Source organism: Phocoena phocoena, chromosome 16, assembly GCF_963924675.1.
Source record: "Phocoena phocoena chromosome 16, mPhoPho1.1, whole genome shotgun sequence".
NCBI lineage: Eukaryota > Metazoa > Chordata > Mammalia > Artiodactyla > Phocoenidae > Phocoena > Phocoena phocoena.
Genome location: NC_089234.1, coordinates 12,176,359 through 12,195,517, shown reverse-complemented (window position 1 = coordinate 12,195,517; position 19,159 = coordinate 12,176,359). Strand labels below are relative to the sequence as shown.

Sequence of the window (19,159 nt, the reverse complement as noted above, 5' to 3'; positions counted from 1 at the left end):
TTCATGACGCTTGTTCCTCACGGAATCTGTAGATAAAGTCATTAGAAGATTGTCCCATTTCAAAATCATCCCCAAGTCTAGCAGCAACTGTTTTGTTAGTTTTTTGTTTTTTAAAATTACAAACCAAAGTAAGAACTCCAACATCCTTTTCCAAGAACAGCTTGGTGACAGAGCTCCTGAGTGTCTGCAGGACCCCGCTGCGCTCTGAATACAGTCTCTGCAGCTCCAGTGTGTCCTCTTTTCAGGAAGGAAAGTACATTCGATACATTCACTATCTGTACCCTCTGGAACTTGCACATGCTGATGAGCTGTCTGAAAAAAACATCAGAAGAGTTAAAGTATCAACAGCCGGCAGCATTTGATAATGGTAGGAGTCTGTTTATTTGACACTTATTTCTCACCCCTCTCCCAATCCCCCAAAAGGAGATCAGAGAAAACCTCAAAACCATGTGGTTTTGAATGAAGTGAAGGGGACCAAATCATCAGGAGCTGAGTCTGGGCCCTTTATCTCAGTCTAGTGGAGACTAAAGAACTGGCAGCCTCCTGACAACTGCCTGAAAACTGCCACCAGCAACTGGGCTTCAGAGCTGCCACAGCTTACAGAACAGTCTGACCCTGACTGCACACAGTGCCCTTGGAGACCACCATCAAGAACACTGGATATCATTATAGCCAGTGGCTGCCTTACATCACAAAACCATCAAGGATGGTAAGGAACATCATTACTTACTATAAGCCAACTCATCCCCAGCTCTCTTCCGGGACTGGTCACCTCTGGGGATTAAAAAAAAGAAGAGGGAGTCAACAGAACTGACTGATAGCTTCACACAACGAAGTAGGAGAAATGAATTGGCAAAATTGACAATGGAAGTAGAGCAGGTATTTCAATTCTAACAACCTATTTTAAAACAGACATTAAACTTACAACAGTAGCTGAGTCATTTATAACCTGAATATTCTTAGCTAAAAGGTGCTATCTTTTAAATATAGAAAGCTATTAAATAAAGGAAGGACTATCTATAAAGATGGTTTACCCTGGGTCCTAGAAATCGATTGACTAAAACATCTTTGAAGACAAACCTGGGCTCTACTATCGACATCCCTGGTGACCTGCATATATATAACAGGGCAAATTTCAAATATGGAATAGAAAAATTCAAAAACTTCCGCTAAAAGCCATATTACGGGACCAGAAACTGCTTAAAGCTTTTGAAAAATCTCAGAATCTTAATGGACATGAATACCCTTCTCGCAGATAGAAGAACGTGAACCTTTACAGAGAATAACCAGCTCATCTTAAACACCCACAGAATTTCTAGTTCCACTTTAGAGATAATAAAATAGAGGTCTGATTAAGTCCTATGCTATCTGTAAATCCTATTTTTGTCTCTCCAGTTTTTCAGACAAATGACTAAAATGCTTAAGTAATGAGTAATAATAACCAATCCACTAGCTTTTTCTTTCCCGGTCTCTTAGCAACATCTACACAGTTGACCTCTTCCTTCCTGAAACACTCCGAGCTCTGCCCGACACTCCGTCCTTGGCCACTTTTTCTTCACCATGTAAAATTCTCCTTCGTCTAGGACAGCAGTCACACCAGTCCTATGACTTGAAATACGATCCATATGCCAATGGCTCCCAGATTTCTATCTCCAGCTCTGATTTCCTCCTGACACTTTGGACTTGTAGGTCCAACTGCCTCACAGCCACTGTCACTTGGACGACTTCCATCTACTGCAAATTTACCACAGCCAGAATGCACTCCATCCCCACTCTTTCCTCAGACTTCTTCAATAAATCACACCACCACCCGTCCAATTACTCAGGCCAAAATCCTAGCTCATCCTTGATTCCTCTCTTTCCCTCACTCTGGAGCATTCTGTCCCAGCACATAATCCAAAACCAACCACTCCTCAGCCCCATGGCTATAATCCCAATCCAAACCACTATCATCTCTCCCCTACACCACTGCAAGAGTCTTAGTATTAGTCCAGACAAGAGCCAGAGCAATCTTATGTAAAAGCATACATAAGATTATTTCATGCCCCTGATTAAAGCCCTTCAGTGGCTTTCCATCACAGTTAAAAAAAATCAATTCAAATGCATTTTCCCAGGGCTTCCCTGGTGGCGCAGTGGTTAAGAATCCGCTTGCCAATGCAGGGGACATGGGTCCGAGCCCTGGTCCGGGAAGATCCCCCATGCCGCGGAGCAGCTAAGCCTGTGCGCCACAACTACTGAGCCTGCGCTCTAGAGCCTGTGAGACACAACTACTGAAGCCCGCATACCTAGAGCCCGTGTTCCGCAACAAGAGAACCCACTGCAATGAGAAGCCCCCGCACCTCGACGAAGAGTAGCCCCCGCTCGCCGCAACTAGAGAAAGCCCACATGCAGTAACGAGGACCCAATGCAGCCAGAAATAAATAAATAAATAAATAAAATGAATTTATATATATAAAAAATCATTTTCCCAGTCCTGTGAGACATGGCTCCTGTCTACCCCTCCAAGCTCATTTTCTACCCCTGTTCATTATACTTCAGCCACTCTGGCTCTCTTTCTGTCCCTTGGACATGTTAGCACTTCTGCACTTACTACTTTCTCTGCCTGCAACACTCTTCCCCTGAGTTAGCCACATGGCTATCTCCTTACTGTTTAGCTGGAATTCTCCTCCTTAGGGGCATTACATCACCAAGTTAGCTGGAAGAGCCCCTCATGCATGCCTTGGTCACTCACTCTCTATCCCATAATCTGTTTCATTTTCTGCCTAGCACTTATTATTACTTGAAATAATCTGTTTACATGTTTGTTACTTAACTCCCAACAGCAGAGCATAAGCTCCATAAAAACAGGAACTCTGCCTGTCTTGTTCACCCAGTACCTAGAGCAGCATCTAGCACATAATAGAAAATACAAAATATTTGCTGAATTAATAAGTGAATAATTCATAAATAGCCTCTACAGATGGATTAAAATGCAGCCCAAGTAATTATTTCATGCTTTTGTGTAATCCTCCAGATTACCAAAGTTTCCCACTTTCTTTCTCTGGTTACACTCAAGACCAGGACAGAAACCTCTTGCTGGGCTGGGTGAGGAGTCTTAAGGACCGGCAGGAAGAGAACACACCAAAGGGTCTCTGCAGGGCTCTTCTCTAGGCTGAGCATTTGGAGGAAAACTTAGCACAAACTAGCTTTAGACAGTCTAAAGAGCCCTAAACAGATCTGCCTTAATACTGCTTTTAAACACCTCTATTGTTAACGCAGTATCCGGCCAAAGCCTGCTGCGAGTCTTACACTAGTATCATCACAGTAGCATTCACCAAATATTCTGAAACAAGTAAGTTCATGCTGAGCAAAAAGGAAGACACAGGATGGATCTTGTATCTGGAACCTCAACTTCTACAGACAGCCTTCATTCCCACCCCCCAAAATTTTTTAAAAAACGGAACATGCAAAAATAACAGGAGAAAAATGCAGATGTGAAAACAACGGGAGGCACAAAGAATGTAAGTGTGGTGTATGCATGCGAGAGGCTGCCAGAGACATTACCTAATAATGCTACAAGTCTAGAAAGCTATAAGCTGCCCTCAAAACCAGACCCCTGCTACTAAATGAAAAAGCCCCAATCCTCTCAGCTAGGAGTGACCCTCTCAGCTAAAGACCAATAATACTCCTAACAAGGTTCTATTTTGTTCCAGAAATCCAGGTAACAATCACTCAGCAAGAACATTTTACTTGCCTTTAAAAGCTATCTGGTAGACCCTCTGAAGAGGCCCATAGGCTGGTTTGAATGGGGATGCTCCATCTGAGAGACTGCATGCTAGAAGTTCCCAAACGAGCTTATCTTCCGTAATGTAATCTTTAACAAACACCAACCTGCCCTTCCCCCAATAAGCAATTCAATTATGCAGGTAATACATAAAAAGAAAATATTGCTCTTAGCTTGTACGTTACTTCTAGCTTTGAAATAACTCCACGCTATATTTCCATGAACCTAAAGATGTTTCACATAAACTCCAGCCCAAATGAGAATCTGTCCATTAACTGCAAAAGAGGATATATTTGATAATATTCACATATTATTTCAAAACATTCCAAAGACTTTCTCTGTGCCATCCACATTAAAGCTGTGCGCTGCTTACTCCCTATACCACATAAATGGAACACAGCCTTAAATAAAAAAATAGTTTGCAAAGCTGAACAGGAATCATGTGATTGGCTAGACACAAACCATAAAATGACTGCTCATATCAGGATAGCCAGTAACAGAATTTTTGTTAGATAGCTTAGACTATATTTTTGCATCAGTGGACATTTCTTCCAAAACAATCCTAGCCAAATAATGATCAAAGGCAGCATCAAGTTTGGCAGGGCAGAATATGGAAGGTCCATACACAAGTGCTGGAAGCACAGGCAAACTGTCTTCAGTTGCTAAGTATATGGTGCAGGCACACCCTTTCTGACCAGTCTGAGCCAGTCCAGCATGAGTCCAGAATGTCAGGTAAAGCGGGGCCTACTCTGTGCAAAGCACCCATCAGAATAAGTCACGAGGCAGCCTTTAATCCTCATAGTAAATGTATAATAATTTGTTAGCTTAATTCTAGAAATGGCTCAATTCAGTTTGTAAAATAAAACATTTTAATTTTATCAAGTTTTGGAATACTAGCATTTAAAGTTCATATGAAAGAATTCCACTAAGAGAAACAAAAGTTCATATTTACACCAAAACTCCAAGGCGTTTCCCTGAATATGACCAACTTGGCCTTGTCAGAACAGTGCTAGGCTAGTCCTTCAAAGGCAATGTTAAATGAGACTATTTATGGAGTCAGTCATCCCAAGCAACTACACACCAAACAGTCCTGCACCCTGTTCTCTTATTCCAGTTCCAAAATTAGGATTACAAAAGTATCTCTGGGGCTTCCCTGGTGGTGCAGTGGTTGAGAGTCCGCCTGCCGATGCAGAGGACACGGGTTTGTGCCCCGGTCTGGGAAGATCCCACATACCACAGAGCGGCTGGGCCCGTGAGCCATGGCCACTGAGCCTGCGCATCCGGAAGCCTGTGCTCCGCAACGGGAGAGGCCACAACAGTGAGAGGCCCACGTATCGCAAAAAAAAAAAAAAAAAAAATCTCTCTGGATATGTTTAAATAGTTCCGCACATTCTTCTGGAAGGTGAATTCAAGATGTTCAGAGAAATCTACAAGAGCTATCTTCCTACACTGCTTCACAGAAATAAAAGTTTTCAGAAGGCTGTTTATTTGTTAAAGGCATCAGTAAGCTCATCTCTAAAATTAGAAGCAAACATTCAAATAAAACATGAAAAAAAGCATAAAAGACTTCAAAATTATGGTGAGCCTAGGAGAAAACATAAGAGGTATACTCAGTGTATTCTGCATTTATTTAAAAACATTTAAGGAAAAACTTCTAACTATAATTCAAAATACATAAGCCACACAGAAAACAACCTGATAAAGTTAGCTACATAAAGTAAAAAAACGTCTGCATGACTTCAAATAAGACAAAAAACCACCATAAGCGAAGTCAAAAGAAACAGAAAAATAACTCTTATCTTGGGCAAACAATCAATCTCCTCACTACAGAAAGAGCTCCTAGAAGCCAGGAAAAGAAGACTAACAATCAAATAGAAAAATGAGAAAACCAAAAACAGTTTACAGGAAAAGCAATAAAAACCTATGAAAATATGCTCAGCCTCACTCATATAATAAGAGAAATGCAAACGAAACCAACTCTGACTAATTATTTTTCACCTGCCAGATTGGCGAAAATTCAAAGCGTAACAACATACTCTAGGCAAGGCCATGAAGAACAGGCACTTTTAAACTTTGCTAGTGGATATGCAAAATGGCACAATCCCCTATGGGGGGCAATTTGGCAATTTAATCAAAATTACCGCTGCATTTACTCTTGACCTTGCAATCTAACTTAAGGGAGTTATTCTCCAAACATACTGACAACAGGTACAAAGTTACGCACGCAGCGCTCTCTGTAACAGCAGAAGACTGGAAATAATTCAGGTTGCCATCTACGGGGGACAGGTTAAATAAGTTATAGTACATCTACACAATGAAATGCGTAAGAAAGGAATAAAAATTAAGAATATATACTGTATTCGATTATATCTGCATATAAAATAAGCACTGGAGGGAATCATAAGACACTAATAAAAACAGCTGCCTAAAGGCTGGGAGCAGAGAAGGAGACAGGTGGGAATAAAACTTCTCAGTATGTACTTTTTATACCTTTTTAAAAACACCCTATAAATAAATATATCAGCTCTTCAAAAATGAACGAGTGAAATTACCATAGCATTAAGTGGCCTCATTCCGTGTATGAAAATAATTGTTAGAAATATTACAATTGATGTCAGGAGACCTCTGACCACCGGACATCAGGGAGGGAAGTCAGCTGTTTACATGCAGAATCTCCCACTGGCCTTTTCTTGCCATAGGAAAGGCAGGGTTAGCAGGCTTGTCTACACAGCTTCCCTGTGATGGCTGACTGAACCTTTCCAGTGTGAGCTGCCCGTGAGGGGAGTAATGACCCATGGATTACTCAGTGCCCCCTCTGCCACATAAATAAAGATGCCACCAGGACAAAAAGGGAATAAATGCCAATCCATGGGTCAACAGAGAACAAATTATCTGCTTTCTTTTCTAATCTGTGCTGAAATTAGAAACTTAGGAACAGTGATCTTGATCAAGGCTGGTATTCTGAGAATGAGCATGGCCTCAGAGTCTACGGAAGACAGTGTCCACCCTCTGCCCCAGCCAGATAAGTGAGTCAATACCCAACCTACTGCTTGTGGTCACAACTATGCCTCAGCGAGGAACCCAGGTGTCTTCCTTTCTACAACTTTCTTCCTTTAATGGCGAGGGATTCAAATAAAAGAAGATATGCAAAAGTGCTAAGGAGAGGGCCAGGATTATGAAACTATAAAGTACTACTTATTCCAATAAAGATATTAAAAAAACAAAAATAAACAAACAAAAAAAAGTACTACTGTACCCTTTAATGATTTGGTGACAGAACAGGGTGCTTTCCCATAGGGAATCACAAAATTTTTACATAATTTTGGTTGAAAATATGCACTTTGAAAGATTTTCTGGGATAAAGCCATGATACTGAATTGCAAATTTTAGAAAAATTAGCGAAGTGTTTATAGCAAAATCAAGGGAGGCTGGACTTCCCTGGTGGCACAGTGGTTAAGAATCCGCCTGTCAATGCAGGGGACATGGGTTCGATCCCTGATCCAGGAAGATCCCACATACCGTAGAGCAACTAAGCCCGTGCGCCACAAATACTGAGCCCACGTGCTACAACTACTGAAGCCTGCGCGCCTAGAGCCCATGCTCCGCAACAAGAGAAGCCACTGCAATGAGAAGCCCGCACTCCGCAACAAAGAGTAGCCCCCGCTTGCTACAACTAGAGAAAGCCTGCACGCAGCAACGAAGACCCAACGCAGCCAAAAATAAAAAATAAACACGAGAAAATTTTTAAAAAAATAAAAAATCGAGGGAGGCAAATTTTGTGGACACATATAAGTGATAACCTACTTTTTAAGAAGAAACAACTAGAATTTAGGGGAAAAATGGAAATATGAAAACAGAATCTGAAGGCTCTTTACCAGTTTAGTTACAATATCACTTGTTAGTTTAGTCATAAAATCATTTGCTAGTTTAGTCATAAACGTACATTATAACTGATCATAAAATTTCTACAAGGTTTTTCCAAATATTCAAAACTAGTATAAGCGGATGAAAGTTGGGAGAGCTCTTTGGAGGCTGTCCAGCCTAACTGCCCACCCAATGAGAAATCCCTTCTTCAAACTCCACTTAAGTGAAGAGCAGCTCCCATAAAATCAAAACCCAGCTTCAGCACTTCCACCGAAGGGAGCTCACCACCTCTCCCAGCAACACCACCTTGACTCTCGCACAGCCGTCTCCCATTCTAAGAATGCTGGCAACCCTCCCCTGCCAAGCCAAAGGAAATGGACATACTTTGTCACAAAAGGAAAAGAAAACTTGCCTTGTAAAACCATTCTGTATAAGTTCTCTTTGAAGTTTCTGATCTTGAGCAGCATATTCAGAAAGTTCAGACTCCACTGCACGAGGGAGAATGTTTGGAATAAATTTAGAAAATAGAGTCGGAGCCATCTGAACCCACTCTGTGAGGGAAGGAAAAGATTCATTAAGGAGATCGTATAGACAAATTAAATTAAGTAGAAAAGGGAAAGTTTTCTTCCCAAAGAACAAGATTATGTATTAAACCAAACTTAAAATGGGGAAAAAAACTAGTGCAACCCCTTCTGATAAAGAGGCTAAGTTTCCTTTCTAAATAGAATTTACAGAAAGTGGGTATTTTTATATTTTTTATGATTTAACAACATTAACAAAAATCCCTAGAGAATTTTTGAAGGAAACTTATCAAAAATTCTAAATATGGAAGAAAACATGAATGAAATAACCAAAGAGTTCTGAGCAGGAGGGGACTTGGAGGGAAGGGATTTGGTGGAAATACTTAGCCCTATAAAGCATTAATTAAAACAATACACTGGCCTAAGAATAGAATAGTACATATGGTAGTAAGCAGACATATAAAAAAAGTACCTCAAAAATGCGGAGGGAGATGGAAGAGATAACTGGTAAGTACTTTAAAAATATAAACCTACTTTGACTCACATTAAATTACAGCAAATTAAACATATGTAACAGTGAAAGAAAACAGAATTAAATGGTTATCAAATTATTAAGGAAAAGATAAAAGATCAACAGAATAACCTACAGAAAAATAAACATTCATCAAAATAAAAAGACAAAGAGAAGTCTAAGGAAAATATGTGCATCAGACATGACAAAGATAAATTCGTATCTTTATTATAAAGCGTTTTAACAGATCAGATACTCTTCCCCTACTCAGTGAGCACTAAATATAAATATTGCCCATCTCTATACCCTTTTGGATTCTTTTAATCGAGCCCTTTCAAATTTTATCTTTTGGAAAACATCTTGGCTGTATATATATATATATATATAAAAACCCATAAAATGTCAATGCTCTATTTAATCCAGCATGCTCATTTTAAAAACTGTAATCTAAGTAAATAATTCTAAATCTGAAAAAAACACATTTAATGCTATGCAATGCTGGGTCACTGGCAAATTTAAAAAAAAAATGCCCAAAAGAATAGCTAAATTAGAGATGGGGGAAAAAAAAAAAACCAACACCACAAACACCACCAAGGCCAATCCACTCACCCTTTGTACAAATTCATGTCAAAATGTTCTCAATAGTGTCCCTCCTTCAAGCTCAGTTCAAATATGGCTTTAGAAAGAGTTTCAACTCAGTGCCCTGGGGAACCACTAACCCATCAGTCAGAGTTGGCAAGGAGTCAAACCAGTCTGACATTTTATGGAACACCAGGCAATCATTAAAATAAAGATAAAGAAACAATGAAAAGTGCATGTATTAAATGAAGAAGTGCAGCATGGGATGATGGGAACTATTCCTAGACTGAGCTTCTAAAGACTAGGTAGAAACACATCTAAATAATAGATGTTATCAGAACCTCCAAGGATTAGGGCCCAGGAACCTACAGTTTAACAAACTTTTTTGGGTGATTCAGATGCATTCATTATATAAAAATCAGCACTTAAGAACTACTGCAATGAAAGAAACTTTTACATTTAAAATTCAACTTTTAAAATAGTTTAACCATAATCTGTCAGGTGAATAAATCTGCTTTAACAAACTAGGAACACAATGGGCCCGGGCAAGACAAGTAAATGTCAAAATATGTTTAATAGTATCTCAGAAAACAGCTAGGACAGCAAAAGGTTAGTCTGTGATAAAATTCACCTTTTCATAAGGACAGTTCTCAAATACAGAATTCTCCTCACAAGTAGTATGAAACCTATTACAAGAGCTCAAACCTGGATAAAAATAGCATTTAGATAAAGAAGCATCTATAAGTTTTTTTACCCTTAATGACTAGTTTTATTCTGCAATTTTGTTACTTATGATAAAACCCAGAGCTGATAAAGCTGCCCACTTGGGAGGGAGAATTTAGAAATCTGTCATACTGTATTTGGATGTCTTCCAAAAGAAAAAGAAAAAAATCATTCATAACCCAGCACTAAAAGAAAAACTCATGAGCTATTTTCATCACATTTAGTAAAATGAAATTCAAAATTCTAAGCAACTGGAAAAAGAAATATATCAGTTTATTGGACACATGCAACCTTTTTGCTACTTTATATAAATAATTACTTTATAGGAATAATTTGTCTAAAAATTATGACGAATAGAGCAAGAACTGATCCAAATTTAAGTAACATTACATTTGACTACTCTAGAAGTCACTAAATGCTGAAAGTAGCCTGAGAAAGACGGTACTTCTGGGTATCACAGTCTACCCCTAGTATCAGTTTTAAACTGGTTTCCATTTTAGCAAGCTAAATTCTGATATATCTTTTAAATTAAGTAAACTATTCAGACATCAATTAATTAAAATAAAATAACCACTGGACCCAACTGAATAGTAGTAACAACAGTTAATATTAGCATGCTCATTAGGTTATCAGGTACTATGTTAAGCTCTTTAGATCACGTTTTATTTCATTCAATCCTCAAATGACAAAAGAATTTCATAAAAAGATAATTGCTGTCAAAAAAGCAAACCTTAAGTTTCTACACTGAAAAATGATTTTCTACCCTGAACTTCTGCAATCTCTCTCCTATGGACATTTTTTAATTGGCTAGACAACTATGCTAAGTTTGAGGCTCTGGGTTAAAAACAGAAAGATACATACAAAAGCATCTTGAGAGTCCTTTAAATTCACAATGGGTTTTTTTTTTTTTTGAATTTATTTATTTTTGGCTGCATTGGGTCTTCACTGCTGTGTGCGGGCTTTTCTCTAGTTGCGTCGAGCAGGGGCTACTCTTCATTGCAGTGAGCGGGCTTCTCATTGCGGTGGCCTCTCTTGTTGCGGAGCACAGGCTCTAGGTGCGTGGGCTTCAGTAATTGTGGCATGAGGGCTCAGTAGTTGTGGCTCGCAGGCTCTAGAACGCAGGCTCAGTAGTTGTGGCACAAGTGCCCAGTTGCTCTGCGGCATGTGGAATCTTCCTGGACCAGGGCTCAAACCCGTGTCCCCTGCACTGGCAGGCGGATTCCCAACCATTGCACCACCAGGGAAGTCCCACAATGTTTTTATTACAAGACAGATACATTAAGATAATTTACAAACCATGCCTTTGAATACAGTGATCTTTGATTTTTGGCTCTGCTATTCTATCTTTCTCCTCAAACTATCCTTATGAAATGACTGTAACTTTACCAACACTTCTAGATTCCTTGTAAGTTACATAATAGGCCTAACAAGATGGAGTTGTGACTGTATATGCCAGTGCATATTTGCAATGTGGGGTAGAAGTGAAGAAGAACCTCACAACAAAAAAAGAGATTAATGCCAGACATAAGATTCGACTTTATCTAAAGTGTCTCCTACAAACTATTTTTGTATTCCCCAAACTAGTTGGTTTTCACTAGCATAGAAAGATTTCCAAGTGAGGTCCTGAGTTTACATTTCACAACGATGAGTATATACTCAATTTTTTTGCTATAACAAATCCAAATACCATTAGACCTCAGAAAACACAAAGAAACACTATCCTCTCGCAGATAGGGCTGGAAGTGCCATAAACAAACAAACAAGTCCAACCCCTAAAGAAATGATGAATGTTTACCTGGTCTGAGAGTGTACAGGCCTTTCACAATATTTGCCATAGTTGAAGGTGTGACCTGAAATGGTGTTGACTGGGCTTCTAAAAGTAAAGCTGAAATAGAGTAAATGGGTTATAAAAATGATACAACACTTTATTGATTGTCAAGGTTTCACTTTCCATCACTATTTCTCCCAAAGACTGAAGGGTAAACAAGGGCAAGAAAAGAACAGCCCAAGAGGGCAAACCAAGTAGTTGTACACTAAAGATTTTTTTTTTAAAATCCAGTGCAGTAGAGGCTCAATCTAACAAGTAGATATGTGCGTATCTGTTGAAACACGAACAGAAATGATTCAATTGATGGAGGTTCTGAAAATAAGTAAAGCTTTCTAAAAGCAACAGTATTCATGGTACTTAGTGAGTGAGCTATAAATACTTCCCATTAACTTCACGATTCAAAAGATTTACATTTGGGGAATGAAATATTCTCTAACTCCCTCAATCATTTCCCTTTCCCCCAAATCACCCATATATGAGGCTCTTGGAATTTTTCTGAAAGACATGTTATTAGTAATTCTAGTAACTGAGATCAGAGTCAGAAACTCACTTTCCCAAATGCTACAACTGCAGGTACTTTTTCTTACTAAAGGTAAAGGCAAGAGATCACACTGTCTAACCATGTGACGCTGACTAAACATGACAACAGAGTCAGTTTTCTTTTAGGTTATCTATGGTCACACAAAAATATTATTAAAATATGTTAAATGGATACAAATACTTCCTCTAGACAAAGCATATATAAACGAACTCCATCATTTAATGAATATGACAGATATTACTGGCTCAAAACAGCTCATTTTTAATTCATCTCTCAAAGATCTGTAATTTACTAACCAAATACCCATGAAACTTGGCATAATTTTCATCTAAGCCAGCTTGTAAAATTATATAAGTTGTTTTCTTCTATCCCCACCTTTTAAAAAATGGAAACACCATCTCACTTGGCCAGCAATGATTTCTGTAGTTTCAAACATGCAACGTGAATTACATTTGCAATGCTAGGCAATGCAGAAAAATCATATTTTAAAATGTCATGTTTAAAAATTGAAATTCTAAATTTTAAGTTCTTAGAGGCTAGTCTACTCAAGGTTCTCTCTAATTTCAACATGTACCCCAAACCCAGGGTCTATCTCTATTAATCCATCTTCCTCCTACTTTTTGACCGATTGTTTGGTTTTCAGTAAGTGTTGTTTCCACTAACTCTTTATGTTCAATCACACATTCATTATGTGGTCAAATATATACATTTGCAAACAACTTCTACATAACTATAACCACCTATGTCAAATTTGATAGCTATAAGGAAATGATAAATTCACAGGTTAAGTTATACGTAAAATGGACATAAATTAATTTGGGATGAATTAACTGAAAATAATCACATTCAGTAACAAAAGGTAAGGTTAAGAAGGTATAATATTTCACTAAAATCCTCTCCACTTAAAATTCATTGTAGGAAAAGTCTTTAAAAGTAAAATTTTCCAGTTGAACTCCCCTTTTAAGGAAAAGAAAATGGGAATTTGAGGGAGAAGTAGCTTGAGAGAGGGAAGAAAATACTTACTGAGCATTTAACAGGTGCTAGGTACTTTACATATGTTTAATTCTCATACGCTTTATTTAACTTATGATTTACTTTCTCAAAAGCTTAATTGTCATCTACCTTTTTTTTTAGTACAAATAAGTAAACTGAGAGGATACTGTACTACCATTTCAAAGATATTAACATTACACTCCTTCTAGAATTACCAGTAACAAAGTTACGGGTGAACTCCTTAATATTTCCCCCAATGTCAGAGAAAAAAAAAGGCAGCAAGTATCATGCCAGATATGAAGGCAGTGTCCAATGACCTGGCTGCTCCCAGCTCACTGGGTGATCTTCATGTCACATTTTCAATTCCTCAGTGTCTCTCTGTATAGAATTGGGCTTTATGATCACTACAAGATTCAGAAGACATTAACATTGGGGTTTAGATGCCAATGCTCTTTGATTAAAAAAAAAAACCCCAAAACACTGCTACTGTTATGTCATCCCCGTAAGATTAATTACTTACGCATTAGGCTGTAAATGTGCTTTTCTGCAACATGTTCCGTAAACAGCTTTATAAGGTCATCTTTTAAGTCTCTGTTAAGCTTGGTTTCGATGTAAAACTTATTCTGAAAAAGAAAATAAGTTATTTTTCAGTGCATCAATTAGAGAGAAATGATTAGTCTAATGAACTGAAGCACTAAAAAATAAATTATTTTAGGAAACAATTCATAAAGGCATCAATTAAAACATAAAAACCCAACATCAGAAAACAAAAGCCCTGCCACTATTAGTTATAGTCTTCCTAGCATGGGGTTCATAGCACATAAAGATAAAATGCTATAAATGCATACAAAAGAACACGGGAAGATACTCAACATTAACTAGACAGGGATTCAATGGACCATATTGTATGACAGGCACTTAATATGCCCTTTTAAATGACTACATCATCAGCTAAAGGCAACACCAGGAAACACTAGTGAAAGGTACCCTATTTATCAATGATCTAGGCTGAAAGCATGCAGTGGGCATGCACTGGTTGACTCCCCTACATTTCACTTTAATGATTAGTCTAAGTCATTCAGCTTATGGCATTCCTTAGGGATGGATGGTCTTTGGTTCAAAGGTAGACAAGTGATCCAAGGTAACCCAACCAGACTAAGGGAAACCTAGGCTTGAGTAAAAATCATCTTACAACCATGAGGAGAACAAGATGAAACAGATGTGTAAAGCAAAGAGACAAAAAACAACCTGAGACTTTGGTAACATTGTTGAACCACGGATTCAACCAACCCAGAAACTGCCGTATTTCTGAAGTTTTATTACAAGAGATAATACCTTTCTCATTTACAAATCACTTTGAATCAGGTTTTCTGTTTCTTGCAGCCAAAAGCATCCTAATTAGAATGATTGGCAGGTAAAAAAGATTGAATTTGTTCATGTTTAAATGTTAACTCAATGCACAGGAGTGGAAAATACAAAGAGGAATGAATGTCAATAAGTTGGCTCACTGATTCTCTCAATTCTTAACATGTTTTTTTCTCTCTAAAAAAATCATAAGGGACTTCCCTGGTGGTGCAGTGGTTAAGAATCTGCTTGCCAATGCAGGGGACACAGGTTCATTTCGTGGTCTGGGAAGATCCCACATGCCGTAGAGCAACTAAGCCCGTGAATCACAACTATTGAGCCCGCGCCCTAGAGCCCATGTGCTGCAACTACTGAGCCCATGCGCCTACAGCACGTGCTCCACAACAAGAGAAGCCACTGCAATGAGAAGCCCAGGCACCACAATGAAGAGTAGCCCCCTCTCACCGCAACTAGAGAAAGCCCACGTGCAGCAATGAAGACCCAATGCAGCCAAATATATATATATATAACATGCACATTAATTACAAAATAAAACCACGCAGAAGGGTATGCAATAAAAAGGAGTCTCCCAAGCAGACCTTCTGTCGCATTCCCAAAGGCCCCATTATGCACTGCGAAAACTTTTGTATATTCTTTCTAAAATGTTCTTACATTTTTTTGGATATGCTTTTTTTTCCTCTAAAATGAAGAAGAAAACACTTGCTAATGAAATATAACACACACTGCTTTACATCTTGCTTTTTCACCTAACATTGTATGTTGAAAAGATTCTCTCCAAAATAACATACAGACATGTCATTTTTTTTTTTTTGCAGCATGAGTGGATTTAATTAATTAATTTATTTATTTAATGGTGTGTTAGTTTCTGCTTTATAACAAAGTGAATCAGTTGTACATATACATATGTTCCCATATCTCTTCCCTCTTGCGTCTCCCTCCCTCCCACCCTCCCTATCCCACCCCTCTAGGTGGTCACAAAGCACCGAGCTGATCTCCCTGTGCTATGCGGCTGCTTCCCACTAGCTATCTATTTTACATTTGGTAGTGTATATATGTCCATGCCACTCTCTCGCTTTGTCACAGCTCACCCTTGCCCCTCCCCATATCCTCAAGTTCATTCTCCAGTAGGTCTGTGTCTTTATTCCTGTCTTACCCCTAGGTTCTTCATGACATTTTTTTTTTCTCTCTTAAATTCCATATATATGTGTTAGCATATGGTATTTGTCTTTCTCTTTCTTACTTACTTCACTCTGTATGACAGACTCTAGGTCTATCCAGCTCATTACAAATAGCTCAATTTCGTTTCTTTTTATGGCTGAGTAATATTCCGTCGTATATATGTGCCACATCTTCTTTATCCATTCATCCGATGATGGACACTTAGGTTGTTTCCATCTCCGGGCTATTGTAAATAGAGCTGCAATGAACATTTTTGTACATGACTCTTTTTGAATTATGGTTTTCCCAGGGTATATGCCCAGTAGCGGGATTGCTGGGTCATATGGTAGTTCCATTTGTAGTTTTTTAAGGAACCTCCATACTGTTCTCCATAGTGGCTGTACCATTTCACATTCCCACCAGCAGTGCAAGAGTGTTCCCTTGTCTCCACACCCTCTCCAGCATTTATTGTTTCTAGATTTTTTGAGGATGGCCATTCTGACTGGTGTGAGATGATATCTCATTGTAGTTTTGATTTGCATTTCTCTAATGATTAATGATGTTGAGCATTCTTTCATGTGTTTGTTGGCAGTCTGTATATCTTCTTTGGAGAAATGTCTATTTAGGTCTTCTGCCCATTTTTGGATTGGGTTGTTTGTTATTGAGCTGCATGAGCTGCTTATAAATTTTGGAGATTAATCCTTTGTCAGTTGCTTCATTTGCAAATATTTTCTCCCATTATGAGGGTTGTCTTTTGGTCTTGTTTGTGGTTTCCTTTGCTGTGCAAAAGCTTTGAAGCTTCATTAGGTCCCATTTGTTTATTTTTGTTTTTATTTCCATTGCTCTAGGAGGTGGATCAAAAAGGATCTTGCTGTGATTTATGTCATAGAGTGTTCTGCCTATGTTTTCCTCTAAGAGTTTGATAGTTTCTGGCCTCACATTTAATTCTTTAATCCATTTTGAGCCTATTTTTGTGTATGGTGTTAGGGAGTGATCTAATCTCATACTTTTACATGTACCTGTCCAGTTTTCCCAGCAGCACTTATTGAAGAGGCTGTCCTTTCTCCACTGTACATTCCTGCCTCCTTTATCAAAGATAAGGTGACCATATGTGCGTGGGTTTATCTCTGGGCTTTCTATCCTGTTCCATTGATCTATCTTTCTCTTTCTGTGCCAGTACCATACTGTCTTGATTACTGTAGCTTTGTAATAGTCTGAAGTCAGGGAGCCTGATTCCTCCAGCTCCATTTTTCATTCTCAAGATTGCTTTGGCTATTCGGGGTCTTTTGTGTTTCCATACAAATTGTGAATTTTTTTGTTCTAGTTCTGTGAAATATGCCAGTGGTAGTTTGATAGGGATTGCATTGAATGTGTAGATTGCTTTGGGTAGTAGAGTCATTTTCACAATGTTGATTCTTCCTACCCAAGAACATGGTATATCTCTCCATCTATTTGTATCATCTTTAATTTCTTTCATCAGTGTCTTATAATTTTCTGCATACAGGTCTTTTGTCTCCTTAGGTAGGTTTATTCCTAGATATTTTATTGTTTTTGTTGCAATGGTAAATGGGAGTGTTTTCTTGATTTCACTTTCAGATTTTTCATCATTAGTGTATAGGAATGCCAGAGATTTCTGTGCATTCATTTTGTATCCTGCTACTTTACCAGATTCATTGATTAGCTCTAGTAGTTTTCTGGTAGCATCTTTAGGATTCTCTATGTATAGTATCATGTCATCTGCAAACAGTGACAGCTTTACTTCTTTTCCAATTTGGATTCCTTTTATTTCCTTTTCTTCTCTGATTGCTGTGGCTAAAACTTCTAAAACTATGTTGAATAAGAGTGGTGAGAGTGGGCAACCTTGTCTTGTTCCTGATCTTAGTGGAAATGCTTTCAGTTTTTCACCATTGAGGACGATGTTGGCTGTGGGTTTGTCATATATGGCCTTTATTATGTTGAGGAAAGTTCCCTCTATGCCTACTTTCTGCAGGGTTTTTGACATGTCATTATTTTTAACTGCGTATTTTTCTACAGTAAATATCCTCCATAAATTATTTAAATAGTAGTCTCCCACTGATAACACAGATTCCTCCCAATGTTCTGTTTTTTTCAGTAAAGCATATCTTATGGAGAATAAATCATTTTGAAGATTGGTATTACACACAGTTTATCTCTAGGCTACAACCCATTCTCTAGGTTTAGGTTGTAGGATCAACCTAAAGAACCCATTCCCTAATCTAATCAACAAAGAGAAAGTGGGACAATGGTTTCTAAGGGCTCTTCCCATTCAACAGGAACACTAACATTAAGATCCTATAGCTTTATATATTTAAAAGGTGGGGGTGGGGGGGTGGGGGACAGGGCGGGGACACTTCAACAACGTCAACAGACTACAAGACGTACTCATGGCATAATTTTCCAAGTGAAAGAGATTAACAGAATGAAAGCAAACTTTACTGTTCTACTTTTTATAGAGTTACTTCCTTGGCATTTATTATACATCATGTTTTTAGATACATGTCTTAACTCTCTATTTTCTGAAGGTAAGAAATCTTTCTGATATATCTTTATTTTCCAAGCACTGTATCTTCCATATGGCAGAAACAAAATGTTAATTGGGTGACTGCTGATTATTAATGCCTAACTGTCTGTTTCAGCAATGGTATTTATGAAATTTTGAAACAGTGAAAGGCTAAATAAGTCTTCTATGCCAACACTATGAACATTGCTGAAATAGATTAATTTCCATTTCTAACATAATACATAGTAAAAGAAAAACAGAATATGCTTAACTTTCTGCATCTGTCTGCACTTAGACCAATAAACAGGGGTATTTGGAAAGGGGAAACAACTCTAACTTACCATATATATGAAAAGAGGCACAATGCTCTGCAATGCTCCCATATACTGTCCAAGAGCTATATTAAATCTTTCAATATAGAGATCTGGAGGGCTGGCCTGTGAAAAAGAACATAAATGTGATCATTCCAGGAAACCAGGTATAAAGATCTTCCGGCACAATCTAAAATGCAAACAGACTTAGAACTCAATCAAAGTTCACACTGAAATTCACAATAAAGAAAAAGAGGAGGCTTATATCCTGAAGTTTAGTTAAGATTTCTATCTCTATTCCAATATCTGCTATGCAAAACTGAGGTTTGATTTAGCTGCCTTTAAAATGTGTGTAACCTTCCCATGTCAGTTAAAAGGCTTTGCTCTGTTAACAAGTAAAAAGGTGAATTTACACTTAAGATAAATGATATGATTTTTTAAATCACCACTAAACTATGGACATTTACTATGGGAATCAAAC

At 38.1% G+C, this 19,159-nt stretch overlaps 1 protein-coding gene across 1 annotated transcript in view; it reads right to left on the bottom strand.

Moving 5' to 3' along the window:
• Positions 1-271: 271 nt before the first annotated feature.
• Positions 272-19,159, bottom strand: part of CACUL1 (CDK2 associated cullin domain 1) — a 63,275-nt gene continuing 44,387 nt past the window's right edge. The window contains exons 4-9 of the mRNA XM_065894717.1: positions 18,709-18,804; positions 13,844-13,946; positions 11,757-11,846; positions 8,040-8,178; positions 731-774; positions 272-312 (exon numbers count right to left, since the gene is read on the bottom strand). Of these exons, the coding sequence (XP_065750789.1) occupies positions 272-312; positions 731-774; positions 8,040-8,178; positions 11,757-11,846; positions 13,844-13,946; positions 18,709-18,804 (513 nt within the window). The remainder of the gene's footprint in view (positions 313-730; positions 775-8,039; positions 8,179-11,756; positions 11,847-13,843; positions 13,947-18,708; positions 18,805-19,159) is intronic.